Source organism: Scomber japonicus, chromosome 11 (genome assembly GCF_027409825.1).
Source record: "Scomber japonicus isolate fScoJap1 chromosome 11, fScoJap1.pri, whole genome shotgun sequence".
NCBI lineage: Eukaryota > Metazoa > Chordata > Actinopteri > Scombriformes > Scombridae > Scomber > Scomber japonicus.
Genome location: NC_070588.1, coordinates 8,693,131 through 8,708,412, shown reverse-complemented (window position 1 = coordinate 8,708,412; position 15,282 = coordinate 8,693,131). Strand labels below are relative to the sequence as shown.

Below are 15,282 nucleotides of genomic sequence, written 5' to 3'. Positions count from 1 at the left end.
TGTGTGTGAAGGGACCAACAACCAAGCTTCTCCTTAGAGACCGGTTAAGTTAATTTGAATCTTGAATCACAGTGTGTTTTATTCCCTTAAGTAGCCGCTTTTACACATTTTACAAACCAGTGATCAATGACCGGCTGCAAGGCTGAAGCACAGTGAAAAAATATACCTGAAAACAGCCACTTTTCCTTTAGCTGAGGGGCTTAGTAGAGGCAGCACAGAAGTGGAGGGAAAGAGGTGAAGTAATCACTTTTCAGATGTCCAACTCAGAGGCTAACCACACATCAACAGTGCACAGAGCAACAGATGGCTTCCGATTGTGATGTTAGCCAGACAAAGCTAAATATAAAGCTAGGAACTAAACCTTTTGCTAACATTGCTATATATGTATTTTCATTCATGCTGCTGGGATGGGAATGCTAAATGAAGTTTCATTGTATTTTATGTGCACTGACAAAGTATAAATCTATTTATTGATGTACTTATGAGTCAACACTGCAGAATACGTGAATCATGCAAACGTGTTTCAGTGTGTAAATGCTTTTATTTCTAGTTTGATCTTTACAGTCAAATTTACTCAACAAAAAGAGAAGCAGTGGGATCAAGGGTTGGGGTTCTAGGCGTGTACAGTTGTTTCAGACTCTGCACAAATGTTGCGCAACATGGGATGTGGAGAGATACATGATTCTTCAAAATCTAAATATATCAGAAACTGCTGTCGAGATTTAATGATTTCTTAACTGCAAAAGCCTGTAACTGCTTTTAGATCTCAAATTGTTAGTTAGACAGTTCTGCTCTAGATAATTCAAATGGGACGTATCATGCACGTTTCCAGGTCTATATTTTCATTCTGTGGCTCAACTGGAATATCTTTGCATGATTCACAGTTAAAAAACATAACTTAACTTATACAGCCCCTCAGTTCAGCCTCTGTCTAAAACAGGCAATTTTGGCTCCTGCCCCCTACCGATGAGCCCGTCTGCTCCGATACTTTTTCCTCACCCTTTACCTGAAATGTTAACTTCTCCGATCCAAAATATTAAAAAAAGGGACAATGCAAACAAAACATAGAGAAATCTTAGCAACAACCTCAACAACCAAGCCTACAGAACGGGCAGCTATTTATGGGCGTAAGCTGACATCAGCTCGTTGGCAAGGGAGAGAAAAACATCATAAACAAAGTATTTAGACAGGTTGAAGCCCCGGAGCATTTCTACATACTTTAACCTCATTGTCAATATCAAGACAAATGGCCTCTGTTTGAGGTTTCTTTCCGTTAAAAGAAAAGTTCTTCCTTGCTGCTGTCACTAAGTGCTTGCTCATAGGGGAATATTGTCTATCTGTAAATTAAAAGAGTATAGCCTTGACCTGCTCTATATGCACAAAAGTCATGAGATAACTTTTATTGGGATTTGGAGTTATATGAATCAAATTAACTTGACTTGACGCAGGTGTGCAGGAAACCCGCCTCCATGTCTGACTGACAGACTCACGGTCAAGCTGACATGACTCCACAGGATCACAGTGCTGTTGAAGTTGTGCCATAACAGCTCTCTGAATAACAATCCTCGGAAGCATGTTTACAGTAAACAACGCTTTGTGGATGGCAGCAGACAAACAGGGCGACATGCAGAGCCCAGCAGGGTGCAGGCACCTGTGAAGTAATTAGCCGGGCTTACAAGGATGTCACTCTGCGAATGTGGCATGAGGTTATGGTGCTGAGCCAACGGGAGGAGAGGTGGTTGCACAAGCAGACTGACCCTGACAGCACTGGACATAATAATACAAACATTCCTGCTGCAAGAATGGCCGAGCAGCCCACAATACAGGCTGACATTTATATGCCAAATATGCCATTTACCTGCCAGTCTTGTGCAAAAACAGACAAACCATGTAAAATAAAGCCTTCGTTTTCTTACATCACCATCACATGAAAAACTTTGTAAGTCTAAAATGTCAGTGAACAAGAACCGTGTTTTTCTATAACTGAAAAATTGGTATTTTATGAATGCGTACAGTGGGCTCTAAATGTGCTTAAGCTCCTGGACCTTTAGCAGCTGCAGGACAATTAAAGCTATGAAGGGCGGAAGTGAGATAATCTCTGTTGATTGACGGGAAATTGTGTTTATTTTGTGAAAATCCCCTGGAGTTGCGAGGTTTCCCTACGACGGGCACGATGATGTCAAATCTGGCTGAACTTGCCGAAAACCATCAAATGCAGCTGGTGAAATGTCAGCCCCATCTCTCTGCTTCTCTCCCTCATCTATTCATCCGTCACTCTCTGTGTCCCTCTCTGACTCTCTGCCCTTCCTTCTCTTCCTCTTCTCCACCCTCCCTCTCTCTCTCCCGCGATCAGGGTAAGATCATGGACCACACTTACAGTTATTTATAGACCAGGATTCCCGAGGGAGCTCCTCGCCCCACTGGGCATCTGTGCAGTCAGACAAAACCCCATGCATGTTTGTTCACAATTCATCAGGAAATCTACAAATCTCAACATAACATTTGTGACACAAACAAAGCTAGACACAAAAAGGTGATAACAGTGACTGTAAGGCTTGTGGATTAAGAATTAATAGTCCCTCCCTGACATAATACTTCCCAGTTTTACAGACACGGGTGCTAGCAGAGGAGGGAGGCAAAAGCCATGGTGACTGGTGGGATTGTGGCCAACGATTGGTTGGACAGAGAAAGAGGGGAGGGGCTAGATAAAGAAAAGGACCAATGATAGTAGCCAAGTGATTCAACGCATGGCCTGCATATGTGCACTCAGCTCAATGCTGCACTGTCTGGGGTTTGTGTGTTGATATATGTCACATTGTACATCCCTGGAATGTGCTAGTTTGTTGTACAGTATGTCACCACCTCTTTGTTTACTGCCTTTTCTCTTTCTCTGAGGACAGCTAGTCAATAGCTAGTTCCCGCAAACTGAGTTCACTTAAAGCAATCAAAAGCATCTAATAATTACTTAAGGAAGGTGTGTTCTCAAGTTAGTATACAGATATAGCCCTCACTGGCCTTTACCATCTATTTGTTGATTACCCTGTTGACTATTTTCTCAATGAATCTATTCGTCTTTTGGTCTTTAAAATGTCAGAAATTGTGAAAAATGTCAATCAGTATTTCCCAAAGCCCAATATGCAACCTAAAATGTTTGGTTTCTCCCAAATGAACAGTCTATAACCTAAAGATATTCAGTTTAATATCATAGAGGACTAAAGAAACCAGAACATATTCACATTTAAGAAGCTGAAACCAGATATTTTTAGCACGTTTTCATTAAAGAAAACCCTCAAAACAATCAATTATCAAAATAGCTAGCAATTCATTTCCTGTTCTACTAACTGATTAATCAATTCATCATGGCAGCGCTAAACTACTTCTTGTACTGTATCACAACTTTGTGATTTTGTAGCTCATCTGTCAGTCTGGGATACAGACACACAGCAGAGACACCACAAATAAACCAAGACAGAGACATGATGAGCCACATGGTGACACTGCATGAACACTGGCCACCGACCAAAACGCCAACTTAACTCTCAGTATTCGATGATGCAAGAGATAAAAATGTAATCTAGCACAGAAATCTAATCCAGAAAAAAAAAGCTTTTACTCTATTGTAACCTCATATACTTCTCAATATTTTGATCACAGGATGAAACTGTGTTATGTACTTTTCTTTCTGTAAAAACATAGCTAACATTTTGCTGAGCAATGAACAGTGGATATATAAGCTCTAAAAAACAGACACCCCAAACTGAATTAAAAAAAAACAAGGTTACACACACACACACACACACACACACACACACACACAGGCATTACCACAAACACATGCATGTACACAATAAGCTGCGGGGAGGGACAGACGCAGCCACTGCCATCTGCTCCATTCAGTTAAATGCTACGCTGAGTGGTGCTGAGCGAGAGTCTCCATACATCAGTACCATTCAATAAACACTGTCACTACTCAAAGCTGCACACCCACACACCAAATTAACATGTACACACACACACACACACACACACACACACACACACACACACACACACACATATATATGCACGCGCAAAGACACTCCTCATGTGAACACTTATAAGCTACTCATCAACATAAATGAGTCACTATAAACACTCATACATGCATGACTAGTAAACTTAACATAATACACTAATGTAATTATAATCAGTGCTCCCACCAGCATCAACTGATTCCTTGACACAGCAACAAAAAAACACAATAAATTACAAAGCAGCTCAATAAAACTGCACATCCACACACACACACACACACACACACACACACACACACGCTATCCAAACAAACAGAGATCCATGCATAACAACAAGAGCGCTTACCCATCAGTTGTGCCTTGCTGTCCGGCTGTTGCGTGTTTGTGTGTGTGTGTGTGTGTGTAGTGTGTACAGTATCTGAGAAAGAAAGATAAAGTATGTGTGTGTGTTCCTGGTCAAAAAGTGCAACTCTGAACAGAGCTGTAAAGTCCGCCGTAGCACCAAATACAGCAGACCGAAGCTGGTTTTTCGTAGTGAGAACAGACCTCTCTCTCTCTCTCTCTCTCCCTCCCGTCTTTCACACTCTCCCGTCTCTACCGCTTCTCTCTGTTTCTCTCACTGACGTGCTTTGGTCTGCCCTCCGGCTGCCACTCTCTCTCCCTCCCTCCGCTCCTCTGGTCCCCTCCCACTCTCTCTCTCTCTGTCTCTCTCTCTCTCTCACTCTCTCTCTCTCTCCCTCCCTTACTCTTGCTCTCTCAGTGACATCAGAGGGCAGTCTCAGGCATGTTGAGCATTTTATGGGAGTCTCTGGCTTTCTGCCTCCTAACTCACCGATCAGCAGAGAGGCAGCTGGTGATAGATTATGACCACATTCTCATTTGACCAGACGAACACTGTGCTTTCATCTGCTTTTTTTTACTCTTTGATTGAATATTGCTAAATGTTGTATTTGCTCATATTTCTTAATGTGTGTTACTTGTTGCACACACACACACACACACACACACATTTGTGGCTATCTGAAGCCCTCCTACACACCAGCAGCCCAACAGCAAAGACAGTTGTTGTGAAGTAGACTTGATGATAATGGATGAAGATTTTTTGATTTTTTTTTAAACATCAGAGAAACACGTCTCTGTCCATTGCTAACACAGCAGCTGCTTGGTGTCCAACTACAATGCTTTTTGAGTAGCAACTGTTAGAAAATATATGCTTAACGGGTTTTTGCTTACATTTTTTTGAGCGGAAATTTCATGATTTAAGCATTAACATTGTATAATCTATGACCGAAGAGCAGCTGCATTTACAAATATACTGTATTTTACAAAGGAAGGACGCGATTAGGGGGAAAGAAGCATAAAATGACCTGAATGCACTGCAGGAAATAAGCTGTTTACTGGTGTGCCACTGCACTTTGCCCTGTGGCAGCACAAAGATACTGTAGGGCCCTAAACATAGTTTATGAGCGATTAACATTACAATCTATTGTGACTCAGAAGGACAGACTTGATTTTTACAAGACTGTGACCTGTTTGTGTGACCATAGGTGAGTTGGATCTTTAACATAATGAAACTGAAACTTAGGCTGATTTATAGCTACTTTTTTGTTTATTCAGTAAGGCAAGCTATTTATTTAGTTTTACTTTCAGTTTTTTTGAGACGTACACTGAAATATTCTGTATAGTATGAGCCTTATGATTTCTTTTTTTTTCACACTGCTGGCACAGGAATAGTTTAATGCACGTCTTCATGTGTAAAAATCTTACTTAAAACTTAACTTAAAACCTGACAGTCTAGCAAAACTAGCAAAATTAACCAGATTTCTTCTCATTCCTTACCACAGTTAAGAAGCCTGTTCTCACAAAAAAATAATAGAATAGGTCAAAATGACATTTGAGTGACAGACCTCATATAGATCTGAACTGGCAAAAAAATTGACTTAATGGACTTTGCTGCAGGAGACCATTATTCACTTCCTTTTTCCAACTGCGAGTCAGTAAAATTTTTTTTCGAATTGCAAATAAAATTGTCAGTGTTTACTGTTGCCATGACGACAAAGGCTTTAAAGAAGTAGCAAACCCACACCGTGATCTTTTCTCTAACTCTAATCAAGTGGTTTTTATGCCTAAACCTAACCAGACCTTAACCACAGCATTTTCCTAAAAATAACACATCATTATTTTTTTTTACAGTCATTTGACAAATTATGTTCTCTCACCAATAACTGCTTGTAGAAACCCCTGATTAGGAAACACCTCCTATGGGTCATACGGCAGTCAAACGGTGATATGACATGTATGTTTTAATTAGGAGGACTTGTTGCAGTTAGGGATACTGGGTTGTTTAAGTACATAGTGTTTACAAAATCTGCTTACCTCACACACCCAACAATAATCAGGTTATTCAAGTGCACACAGTGTAAACACAGTAATTGTATGCACTCAACTCCTCATCTAATTTGTGTGGTGTGTGTGTGTGTGTGTGTGTGTGTGTGTGTGTGTGTGTGTGTGTTTGTGAGAACATGTGTGCGTGCAGGTGTGTGTGTGTGGGGTGATCTACGTCTGTGCGTGTGTTTTCCCAGCTATTTTTGAAGTTCAGCATAGAATCCAGGAAGCCAAGTTTTATTTGATCAGACAACACGCCCACACACCTGGCTGCGATAAAAGTCTCCATTATCAGCTTGTTGTGTGGCGTTGACGTCAAAGGCTTAGCTAAGCTTCATGCAGCCATGACACTGATAACAACTAATGCTACTGAGCCCAAACCACAATGGCATACACACACGTACACACACGCACACATACACGCATGCACACACACACAAACAGCTTTTCATTTTTAGCACAGGGAAAATCAGCATCTGGGAGGGCAATGACCAGACTGAGCAGAAGAGTACCGTATGAACTCTGAGGTAAACACTGATGCATGCCACAGACATAAGATTAGGTTGCGACTAACATGGTCAAAGATCAGCGGCAGCAGTGAGTCGACAGCTTGTCAAATACAAAAAAAGAAAAAGGGAGAAGCATGTTTTTAGCCATGTCATAGCATACACAAAAAAACATGAATTGCAGTACTGATGTCCTGATCCAATACACCAGATTGGTATTGGCAGAGATATTGACCTTACGAAGCTGATCATGTATCATCCATGACGTGACAAATCCATATTAATACAGTTTCTTAGCAGGAGTCATTGTTAAAAATCACTGTTTCCGTAACTGGCTGGAGCGTGACCGCAGTGAATGGTGACACTTGGCCTCATGTTACCATGAATGGTTCCAATGAGTTCAATGTAGTCATGTATACACATTTTAAATTGAAGAAAAAGAGACTGCTGGTATCTAGCCGACCACATTGGGATTGGTGCATGCCTAAAATTACATATCATGCAATCAATCAAAGTGAATTTCTTTCTACCAGGGACTGCCAACAGTATTCTATAGTACAATGTTTACTTTGGACTTGTGGCTGTTGTGGTTTTCAAAGCATTTTTTATTAGCCAAGAATGTTTGCTGCTGTTAATTAAGACAAGCATGCTTCCAGATCTCTGTGAACCAGACTCCCTGCCAAAATGTAAATTTTTATATTGAAGACAGATATTGCAGTAAACAACTCCAAACTGTCATTTTGAATGCTTAAATTCACCAAATACAATCCATTCATCTACAGACTGTATTTTTCTTTGTTTGGTGGCAGTCAGGCTAGTGTGTTTTGGTGCCTACATCCACAGAGAACAGTCAATCAAGTGCTGGTCTTGTTTACTTGGACCAATGAGTCATTCCTCTCACTTCTTGTAAAGGTGCATTGTCCCCTAGTTTGTGGTCCAATAGAAATAAAAGCCTACATTTTATCCACATCCATGTAGCTGTGAGGGTTTGAGTGATTTTCAGCAAAGCTCCACAAGCACCCTGTATCTGACAACACACACTACACAACAAGAACAAGTACACACACACACACAAGATGTAGTATGTATAGGAACATATGCATGGACCTGGAGTGTATCGCTGACTTTATGAGTGCGGGGAATCTTATGAAAACTTGTGAATGAAAAGTGTGTACGTGAAAACTTGTGTGCAGGTCGGTGTGTGACCTAAAGATTAGGCAGTGAATGTCTATGTGAAAGAGGGCTTGTGCAGTTATTTGTAACAGCCTGTGAGAGAAGCAGACAAGGCGATAAGTGAGCATATCCGAGATAAATAGCTCATGTAGCTATCTGCCTCAGAGTCAGCGTGCGCGTGTGCCTTAAATAATGCATGTGGCATAATGATTGCAAGGCATGCTGAGGTACACACTGTGGCAGCCAGGCAGACAGGACTGATGAATAAGTAATGGACGGCGTCCGCCTCGTAATGTACACACACACACACACACACACACACACACACACACACACACACACACACACACACACACACACACACACACACACACACACACACACACACACACACACACACACACACACACACACACACACACACACACACACACGCAAACCATAACCACAAGCTAGTTCATGCTCAGGAGGGAGGGAAAGACGGCAGCTCTTATTTTTGAACCTTCTTCTTCTTTTGTCCCCCCCACCCCTCCTCTCCACAGTGAAAGGGGGGTTGGTGGGTTTGCTTTTTTCATCCATGTCCCCTGAGAACCACAGACCCGACTCCAAATTATGTGAGATACTGTGTCGTTTATTATTGATTTGGGTTATTTATAATACACACTGCCTCTCTCTACAACCCCCCCCCCTATCCACCCATCCACCCGCAACCCCTCCTTCACATCTCTCTCTTTCTGCACACTGTCTCATTGATTATTACCACTGAGAATCTCAAAATACAGATGCTAAATTTGAAACTTCTATTCAATACAATCATTAACCTTCCTAAAATAATCCCTCTTTCAATATCTTTCTTTGTCTTATAAAAAACACAGACAGGCATCGTAATGAATTTCTAATGGCAATAAGAACACGTTCGATTGATGGAGAATATGAGAACCCACCGTCTTCGTTTAATAATGATATAAAACCCTGCTGAAAAGGAGAGAAGGTATTGGGCAAGTACCACCACAGCTAAATGCTTTCTATTGATTTAAATATGTCCACAATACAAAAAAAAATAAATAGTATCATCTTATGAAAGCTGTTCCAGTGGTAACAACAGTTTTCAGAATCAGCGGGTGTCTCTTTAAGCGGGTATAAAGATGAACTGACCAGGTGCGTCGTTGAGTGCTGTGTTCACTTTACTGTAATGTGTGTATGAGGTTTGCAGGAATGTTTAAAATGAGGATGTAAATGGAGCAAAAGAATGTCTGCTTTTGTTTGTTTATTTGTGCCCGGGTGTGTTTACGGTGTATTGTGCGTCATGTTAACGATAAAAACGGGAAGCGATAGGAATCAGTGCTGTAGCTATACAACCTGTCAACTGTATACACACACACACACAAACACACACACGCGCACACACACAGAGTCTCTGTACTACACTGTTGTTGGTAATGTTGCAGATAAATGAGAATTGTGAAGTCTGCTGTGATTGTTTGGTCTATAAAGTTATTTGCAAACACATTTCTAGATATACAATTAAATATAAAATTAAATGGATAGATAGATAGTAGATTTGAAACATGTTGCCAACCCTTATTTATGATTTATGAGATTTGCCTTATTTGAACCTCCAATAGGCATTTCTTATGTCACAGCACAATAAATCACACACACACACAGAGGGAGTGCAAACATCCCTTTTGCATGTAAGGATAACAAACACCACACTGCAAATGCATGCAGATAAATACATCCTCCTTTTTATTTGTTTTATTTTATAGGTGACTAAAAATAATTTGGCATTGAATCCAGCTAAAACACACACACACACACACACACACACACACACACACACACACACACACAAAAAGGAGCTCACGCAATCCTCAAGTTTGCTTGAGGCTGCCAATCTGATCTACGTGAGGAAACAAGCTTTACAAAGACAAAAAAAACAAAAAAACTATAACAAGAATCAACTCCTAACTGTTCTGAGAAGGACCTCAAAACACCCAAACCTTCAAAACAGCTTCTTCAAAACCAGACGAGGTAAGAAAGAGAGATGTTTTGTGCTCCTGGGTGCACTGGGGAGCTCCGTTCATTCATATTTTACACCCTCTCCTTCCGTCTCAATGGTAATGCCTTCTCAGTCTGCTCCGAGCTCGCAGCAGACAGAGAGCCATTAGCTGTCGGCGATGCTAAGCTGAACTTATGAAAGATGTCAGCTTACCACACTTCCTTCTGTGCACTTAAAAATCACATGAGTTACATGAATGCCCCTGTGCACTGCAGCTAGACCCACGACCCCTTTTATGGACAGAGTGCAGATTATAGCTCAATGCCTAAAATGGGCCTTATCAATATTTCCTGTGGACATAGAGGAACCTCAGTAAAGCCTGTAAAGATGCTCTCAGATATAAATGGAGGATTGCATCATAAGGATGGATGGGTTCAGGTATTTTAAGGTAATTACAGAACAAAAACAAAAGGATAAACACTAATGAAAACGCAGCCTGTCCGGGAAAAATAAAACATATTCAACTTATCTAATAGTGATGCACATTATCTTTGGCATTTCTTCCTTGTCCATTTCTTCTCGTTCACTTTAAACAATTGTCTGCATTTAAGGGGATATCTGGTTTGTTTTTTTTAGTTCATCAGTAATTGAAGAAGAAGTCTATTCTTGAGCTTAGAAGTTATTTTTCCAATTATGAAAATATCCAGTTTTCTTCTTAATGACTTCTTGCAAGTTCACCCCACTAAGTAAACAAGTATGGACCAACTGCAGCCAGAAAACATGGTCTATTTCTTCTCTTAAATGAGTTTGTGGTAAAATATAGTCTTCCACTGACGGCCATGCTGTAGCCATTAGGCTGTGGGCTTGGCTTTAATGAACTCCTCTTCCCGGACTGGGGAAGACTAGCCTCTGGTCATGGTGGTGTTGTTGGTCTGAAGCTAGCAAAACCCTTTGCGAGCACAAAGAAAAAGGTCTGAACCTTGGAGTGGTCATCCATAATAGATGGAGGACTCTTCTGGATCCATGTGGTTCTGCTAAGGCTTTTAAAAGCCTTTACAAAACACACCTCTGCATTAACAAGTGAGTTTAAGAGGAATTGAAATGGCAAAGCATGACTGGAGTCAAACATACATAATATCTGTCTAAATCTGCACATAGACAATCCTACTGTGCATTGTGCTAACTTTCAATATCTAACCTGAAGTAATATAAAAACTACTGCATCTTAAATGTGGTACTCCATATTTGCTAAAAATGTAAATTACATATTACTGAGAATGACAGCCAAAAAACAATTCAGAGAACTGTCTGCTGATAGTATCACCTGTTGGTGAGCCACAGCAGATACTGAAGCCACACCTCTTCCTTCACATGGCAGCGAGGCTATGTAACAGAAACCCCAGATATATAAACCAAGCAAAAATCTATGTAGACTGAAAGTTACAGTAGTTTAAAATTTGATTGGAGTGTCTTAGTAAAGCAGAAGGTTACCACTCCATCCTCCCACATGATATGGCAATGGATATTTGGACTAATTACTGGGACATATGGCCCAGTCTCACCAGCTTCAATTACTATCAATAGAATTGCTGCAATCAGTGGATTTGCTTTTGGAGGTAAATTAATCAGCTGCAGCTTTGATACATTTTGAAACACAAATTTGAGACATCTTGAAAGAGTCCTCAACAGAAGACGTTATTGACATATAATTCATATAAGTACCCTTGCACTGCCACGGTATAAACGGCTCTTACTCATTGGTTAACTATCAAGAGGACAAGCTTCCAGCCCAACTTATTTCACATGCAACATTCTGGGGGGAAATGTATATCCATATTGTCATTGAGGCTGATATGCAAATAATCCCATGCTAACTTTTAATCTATAGGCTGACCAGACCAGAGCTGCTCCAATATAAGTTGGATACAATTTTTTTTGTGTGAAGCAGAACATTTATTTCTCTGTTTCTGAACTGTATGAGAGCTAAAATCCTCTAACAAATCAACTTTTTTTTCCAAGAATTTGCCGTGACAAACACAATCTCACTCTCCAGACATTGAGGTCTTCGAAAAAAACCAAGCCAGCCGAGCCAATATAGCAAAACACACTGGATCATATGCAAAATTCATGACATGGTAAAATATTTCTCCCTCCCACAACATCCACACAAAGACAAACTCTCACACACACATAGTCCGACCTGCTATAGCTGTCAGGATAATGGCACTGATGCAGACAAAGTAGGTTAAAGCATTGCCTGCTCTGCTGGAAGACAAAAACAAGTCTGGCTCTGAGCACTCTGCCATACTTTTTTAGACGAGCATGTGTGTGTTTGTGTGAGACTGTGTGTGTGTCTCTCTGTAACAGGGTTGACATGAAGGCCACAACCTCCGGCTACGTCTATAGATATAATTAGGTAATGCTACACTATCTTGTATTCCCTTAATACCTCCAATCATTCACTCAGGATCCAATTCAGATCCACCTCTGCTTTCTGAGAGCTTCAGGTTGATTTCAGCACATCACCTTAAACTTAATGCTTCAGTATATTGCACACGTGATTGGCTTCAACTATGATTTTAAATGCAGGTAAATTGTTCTGAAACTGTTACATGGAAGAGACATAGAAAGATAGATTAAAGGAGAGAAGAAAAAAGCAAAGCAGCATATTTCAGTTCATGAAAAGTTCAAGAGAATCATTTGGAAACATCCCTTGGGCGATGACTTTGACATGGTTGTTAGCGTGAGTGTGTGTGTGTGTTTGAGCCCGATGGTGGCTGAGCAGAAAAAGAAGCAGCTGCCCACCGACTCCGGCCTACACCAAACTGGCACCAGGCAGGAGGGATCCATGCCAGGTCAGGGAGTGTGTGGGGGTGGTAGGGGGGCTTTGGGGGCCCATCTGGGAAACTGGCACCCGGGCTTGAGGTCGGCTTGAGCTCAAAACAGATTGTCTTGTCTTGGATAGGTGGTTAAGTGCTGCAGGTGCTGATGGCAGTCATTGTTGGGGTGTAGAGTAGGACTGAAATTCAACACAATGAACCTTTGCAATCTTTTGAATCTTGTATTAGGACTTTCCTCTGATAGGTAGGTTGAGGAATTCGTCATGATAATAAATTATTATGATTGATTATAATGATTAAGTTCTGTACAATTTAATTATGTTGCAACATGATAACTTGTTGCGGTTTTTAAGCTGAATTAGCAAAATTATTTGTTTCCAAGCCAAGAATTTGTTAATTATTTTACTGAACTATGAATCAGAAGTAACTCGACTGTTTTGGCTCACCACAGATACTTCTTTATCAGGGTGAGGTGGGAGGGGTGGGGGGGGGTTGTTCTTCGCCATGACAGTTTGAGCATTAACTGCAGTTAATGCTAAATTAGTAGGGATACTGTGTGTGTAAAAAAAGAAAAAGAAGCAGATGACAAGCAAGTGAAAATAGCCCTGTAATGAAGTGAATGGTCCACCAGCCAAACCGGCCTTAGTGTAGGGCATGTTCTCTTATATTAACATATAATACACATATTTACAATGTCAGATTTACAGTCAAGCATTCAATCACACACACACATGTCTACAAAACTAGATGTTTGAGTGAGTAGGGAGAGAGAGACAGCAGGGGCCTGGCAGACAGACAAGTGTCTTCACACGGTCATGGTGACCTACTGCAGACCGGGTGTCCTCTGGAACACGCCAGAGATTCAAAGAAAGGCGGAAACAGAGGAGAATAACAGCAGACAGTGTTATCACAGTTCTGTCTGCTCCAAAATTTGCTGACAGTCAATCACGTTAAATCATCTTCAAAATCACGAGGAAGGGAGATCTTGGAATTCGGAAGTCAATAATTAATTAAATGGACTGCCTACTTTGACGTGTCAGAGCTGTGAGTGTTGAGAATGTGCTGAACTAATCAAAAGTGCTCAAGTAGATTTTTAAAATGAAATTACACCATTTTTACAGGTTGACCTACCGAAACTTAAAGGTATGCTATGAAGGATTTATCGGTTGGTGTTTGTAAACATGCAGCATTCAAAGATGGCCCTGCCTGTCTGGCTCAGCAGAGAGAGAGAGAGAGAGAGAGAGAGAGAGAGAGAGAGAGAGAGAGAGAGAGAGAGAGAGAGAGAGAGAGAGAGAGAGAGAGAGAGAGAGAGAGAGAGAGAGAGAGAGAGAGAGAGAGAGAGAGAGAGAGAGAGAGAGAGAGAGAGAGAGAGAGAGAGAGAGAGAGAGAGAGAACAGCGATGGTCGAGTGAGCTAGAGGGTTAGGAGCAGCAGCAGTTCTGGTGAGAACAAAGTTGTGAATCATTTTCTGATTGTTTCATAAAGCACAAATGAACACACCCACGCCTTTGCACAACCCTGAAGGAAGTGTTGCAGGATTTTGAATGAATGCAGAGTTTCATGTTGTCCGCTGTGGCCTCTCTGCTCTGCGTGTGTGTGTGGCTCAGCTCCACCCTTGGTCAAGAAGGACACACAGACCTGCAGCTCTTTACACATCCATGACGCAGAGACAGAGAGCAGAGCGGAGCAGAGGAGCCAAAGCGGAGACAGCGGTGTAACCTGGTCGCTATGCAACAAGTCCCGACCTCACACCCTGCACACTGTTATTGCCTGGGGGGGGGGCTACACACCCACTGCCCAAAGGTTGACGCCCAGAAGCATCGCAAACTCAGCAAAATAATAAGTAAATACAGGTGGAGGGGAGGGTTCCTATAAATACATACATTTCTCGTGAGTCATAAGATATGAGAGAGAAGGATTACTTTAGCTTGAGTCTATACATTCTCCTTTTTTTCTTAGATAAAATCCTGTACAGTATAACTTTCATCTAATCAGCCAATTACACGAGAGCCACTCAGTGAAGAATGGTCAAGAGTTCAGGTTGACCAAACATCCGAATTGAGAAGAAATGCGACCTGGTGAGTTTTTTGGAATTATTGCTGGTGCTAAGGCTGCTCAAATAATTGAAATTTGATCATGATTACGATTTAGGGGTCAAACGATCTCAAAACTAATAAAATCGAGGGGAAACGATTTTTAATAATAATGAGATAGCGCTCAATAACAAAGGTTTTATTTTGAAAAGCTTAAACGGGAAGCCACCGGAAGCCGCCGCAGCACAGTTAGCTTGACAGAAGCTGAAACACACGGCGAAATCTTTTAACTGTAAATAAAAGTGCAGAGGTTCCAGCCTGCGTCAGACGA

General features: G+C 41.2%; 1 protein-coding gene across 2 annotated transcripts in view; it reads right to left on the bottom strand.

Moving 5' to 3' along the window:
- hdac4 (histone deacetylase 4) overlaps nt 1-15,282 on the bottom strand; it is a 128,531-nt gene that overhangs the window by 60,916 nt on the left and 52,333 nt on the right. Inside the window, exon 1 of one of the 2 annotated variants that reach the window (XM_053328171.1) lies at nt 4,360-4,620. The exons of the other annotated variant lie outside the window; for it this stretch is intronic. Coding sequence (XP_053184146.1) covers nt 4,360-4,363 — 4 coding nt within the window. The 5' untranslated portion in view covers nt 4,364-4,620. Of the gene's footprint in view, nt 1-4,359; nt 4,621-15,282 lie in introns of those variants that run through there. 2 annotated transcript variants of the gene reach the window in all.